General features: G+C 38.2%; 1 protein-coding gene across 1 annotated transcript; it reads right to left on the bottom strand.

Moving 5' to 3' along the window:
* Positions 1 to 244: 244 nt before the first annotated feature.
* Positions 245 to 2,234, bottom strand: MELLADRAFT_91294 (uncharacterized protein; the record flags this gene model as incomplete). Its single annotated transcript, XM_007414103.1, has 13 exons — positions 245 to 249; positions 341 to 353; positions 475 to 564; positions 654 to 746; positions 830 to 953; positions 1,057 to 1,142; positions 1,213 to 1,334; positions 1,414 to 1,433; positions 1,509 to 1,520; positions 1,625 to 1,656; positions 1,752 to 1,878; positions 1,962 to 2,021; positions 2,095 to 2,234. 13 exons carry the CDS (start codon positions 2,232 to 2,234, stop codon positions 245 to 247), a joined length of 924 nt encoding a protein of 307 aa, XP_007414165.1.
* Positions 2,235 to 3,567: the final 1,333 nt, after the last annotated feature.

Genomic DNA, 3,567 nt, shown 5'->3' with positions numbered 1-3,567 from the left:
TCTATTGTCCTTTGCGCTGCAATTCTCGAGTGAATCCCTCGGCCTCCAGGATCGGCTTGCGTTTTATATTCACAAAAAACTCAGTCTGACACCACTTGACAAACCAATCTCCTGCAAAAGTCTAGCTTTTGCGCGTATTGTCAAATGCACTTGAGTCTACATATTGAGTCTTTAGATGTCGAAAGTACTTATCCAATATTTCACAGAAATATGTGAAAATTTGTTGTGTGGTAAAAAGGGATATTTAAACTTGATTTCATGATGAGATCCGAAAAAGAGATTCCAAGAACAAAAAGATAATTATTCAAATCCGAAATGTAAAAAGGTAAAAAAAGATAACCTTTGGGTCCTCGCTCAATACTCTAGATTTTCGAGTTCCTCAGAATTAGAACCCCTATGATCGATCATCAGTTAAACGTTGTTCTCTGTACGTTCTGTTGTAAAGAATCAAGGAACGCGAATGAAATGAATTACCTTCTCAGAACTACCGCATTGTCCTAAGTGAGTAAAATAATATTTGTGGTCTGATTGACTGCTTCGGTCTCCTAAACATTTTGGATCCTCCTATATAATCGAAACAACAGATAATTAGATGAACTCAACATGAGATGAGACGATAATTCAAAGATGAAGAAATTATTAGGTTCACGAACGTTGTCTCCAAAGCAATTCTTCAACCATTGAGTTTTGTTACCAGTGAGGTGAGCTTTTGATCCAACGTGAACCAAAGGACCAAGAGGTACAATCTAGAAAAAAACAAGTCAAATCAAAACCTCAGCCATGATCTAAACAATCACCATTCGGTGCTACTGCGTATCTCGGGACTCACATGAACTGAGAAATCATTGCGGGCTACAACACTTTGACCAGACAAGACTTGAAACAGATTGTCATATCTAACAACAGCGGCCATATTGAACGTCCTGGGCATACCAAAGTTATGAGAGTAATGTCTAAATACGAAAATCATATAAATTCAAAATAAAGCATGTTTCAAATATATCAATACTTTATTCTGATTGTTGTTGTCGAAGTTCATTCTGACCAAGTTCTTACACAAGATCGCGGGCTCCTAAATCCATAGCAGCAAGTGCAGCAATTGAACCTCCGGTTCCATGACCAGTGACGGAAAAGTGTAATCCCTAATCATCCAATAGACTCATTAATACTTCAACGTTTTAGCTGATATGCAAGATGATAGGTCGAACTGACTGTCCGAGCAACAGCTTGTTTAGCTACTGTAAAATCATTTGTCATAGATTTGACGTGAAGATACTGTTGTTTTATAGCTGTTGCAACTTGACAATCAGTACAATTTGATACTAAATCTTCGACTTTAAAAAGATGATAAAATTTTGTTTTTTCAATACGATGATGAAGTCCAAGAAGAATTAAACTTGGGTAAGGACTAACGCGTTGTGGGAGTCCAATCACTTTCGTTTGTATGCGGTCAATTCAAACTAGAATCAGTCAAGAGTCAATCTCAAGGGATTCGACCTGCGACTTACATATCGTATCCCCTGATAATCAATCAAGCAACATCGCGATATAAAAAACAGAATTAGTGAAGAAATTCAGGACAATTGTGTTTTCAATACCATTGCAAAACACAAAATGCACTTACCCAGTACCTTTGAAGACAATCACAATCTTCACCTAAAGCCACCAAACAAATCAAATTGAAAAGAACACAATCAAACAAAGATCAACAAATCAATCAATTACTCAAGTATAAGTAAAAGAAATCTAACCATCTCGGGAATTTGAGCAATATAACCTCCCTCGAAAGTTTGCAATACAGTGAAACCTTTGAGAAATGTCTTTGGGCAAGTATTCATGTAATCACCATATACTGACATAGCTAAATAAGCATGGAAACTGAATGTAATAGAAAACAATCAAAATCATCGATTAGATTAAGAGAATGGAAGGAGAAAAGATTGGTAGGTTGAATCTCTTACCGCATATGATCTTGTTGAGTTGCATCAAGTTCATACCATTCTTGTTGGTTGAGATAGAACCTGGAGAATTATAAAACCATCAAATTTTCTTCTTTAGGTTGGGGTTCAAAAACCGAACGCTTGGACGATTTACCAATCAGGATGATCAGCATATCGACTGATTTGACGAGTTTGAAGCTCGTTGTGTCTTCTTAATCGTTCACGTTTGAGGTCACGCGAAAGAATTGGTTTACTTTCCAAGGCAATAGAAACTTGGATGAACGATAAGGTCATCAAAGTGAAAATAGTGAAGAGTTTCATTTTTACTCAGAAAAAGATTATAAGGAGCGTGTTCGAATTGGAAGGATGGTATCGAAAGATATAGATATGTAGACTATGGAGGCTGTGGGATCCTCCTTGTTACACAGCAGTTAAGGAGGTCAACATGGCTTACTACTTAGGATGTTCACTCTGAATGACCATCAGTCATCTATCGCCAGGTACTGCCACCATCACGAACCTCCTTTTCGTTGGGGAAAGGTTATGGTGGGGGATTCGAAAAAACGCTGTGAATACCTGTAAAATTGTGGTAGAATATCAGTTTACACCTCAATTGGTATCGAGTGAATAATCTCAGGTATTTGACCACGATGCAAACCTCTGATCAACCGAGATTTGAGAACGCTGCGCTAGTTCGTGTTCAACACATACGGGTGGAATCTTTGTGGTTTTATGAATCACCGGGAATGGGCTTGCGACGGTGTTAGGCAAAGAACACGTCGGCTACGAAATTGCGCTGGGGCTCGATTTGTATTTTCCCCCATGAGAGCGATCAGCAGTGAGAGAAAAGGATAGGAAAAAAAGGGACGAGTACATGCGGGAAGTCTACGTAATCATTCGTGCCTACGAGTCTAACTAAGGGAGCAATGTGTAACTTTTGAGGAGAAAAGTTCACATTGTGTGCAAGACCATCACACACATTTTTCATTATGGGTCTGGCAGGATTCCTTGGTAAACAAAAGGTATAAAAGGCTTGTGAGGACGTGCCCAGCCGAACTCTTGTTCCCAACCCTTGCCTGCGTGCAAGTTTGGCATAAGTAAAAGAAATTAAGTTCAAAAGAGACACTAAGCTCAATCAAATTAGGGTATTCAAACACTACACAAAATGTCATCTTTACCGGGCGGTAAAGAAAACTACTGACATAGAAAAGTCCTGAGGCAACAGGAAGAGAGCTAAAAATCTGAAAAAATATGCACCTTGTTCCTAGATGTTGGGGCGTCATGACGAGTATTTTTTTGTATTTTACACACAGATACTGGTTAATGTACCAACAATAAACACTGAAAATCATCAAAAATTCACGTGTAACAATACCTGAAATTTGGCCCTTGACTTTGAAGACAGGATTTTGGAATCTTCAAACATCAATAACTTTTGCAGTTCTGAATCAAATCACTCGATTTGAAGTGCATTAAGAGGTGAGCCTTTCCTCTACATTTTTCATTGAGACATCACATCTGTAGCTGGTCTAAAAAAGATCCTACAGAGCTATTCATGCAGAACTGTTTGAACATATGTAGAGTGTTTAAATGACTAGATAGCACCTTACTAATATTATGAAGTGGA

This window comes from Melampsora larici-populina (genome assembly GCF_000204055.1).
Source record: "Melampsora larici-populina 98AG31 unplaced genomic scaffold MELLAscaffold_41, whole genome shotgun sequence".
In the NCBI taxonomy this organism is placed as follows: Eukaryota; Fungi; Basidiomycota; class Pucciniomycetes; order Pucciniales; family Melampsoraceae; genus Melampsora; species Melampsora laricis-populina.
This window is presented reverse-complemented; position numbering and strand designations above follow the sequence as displayed.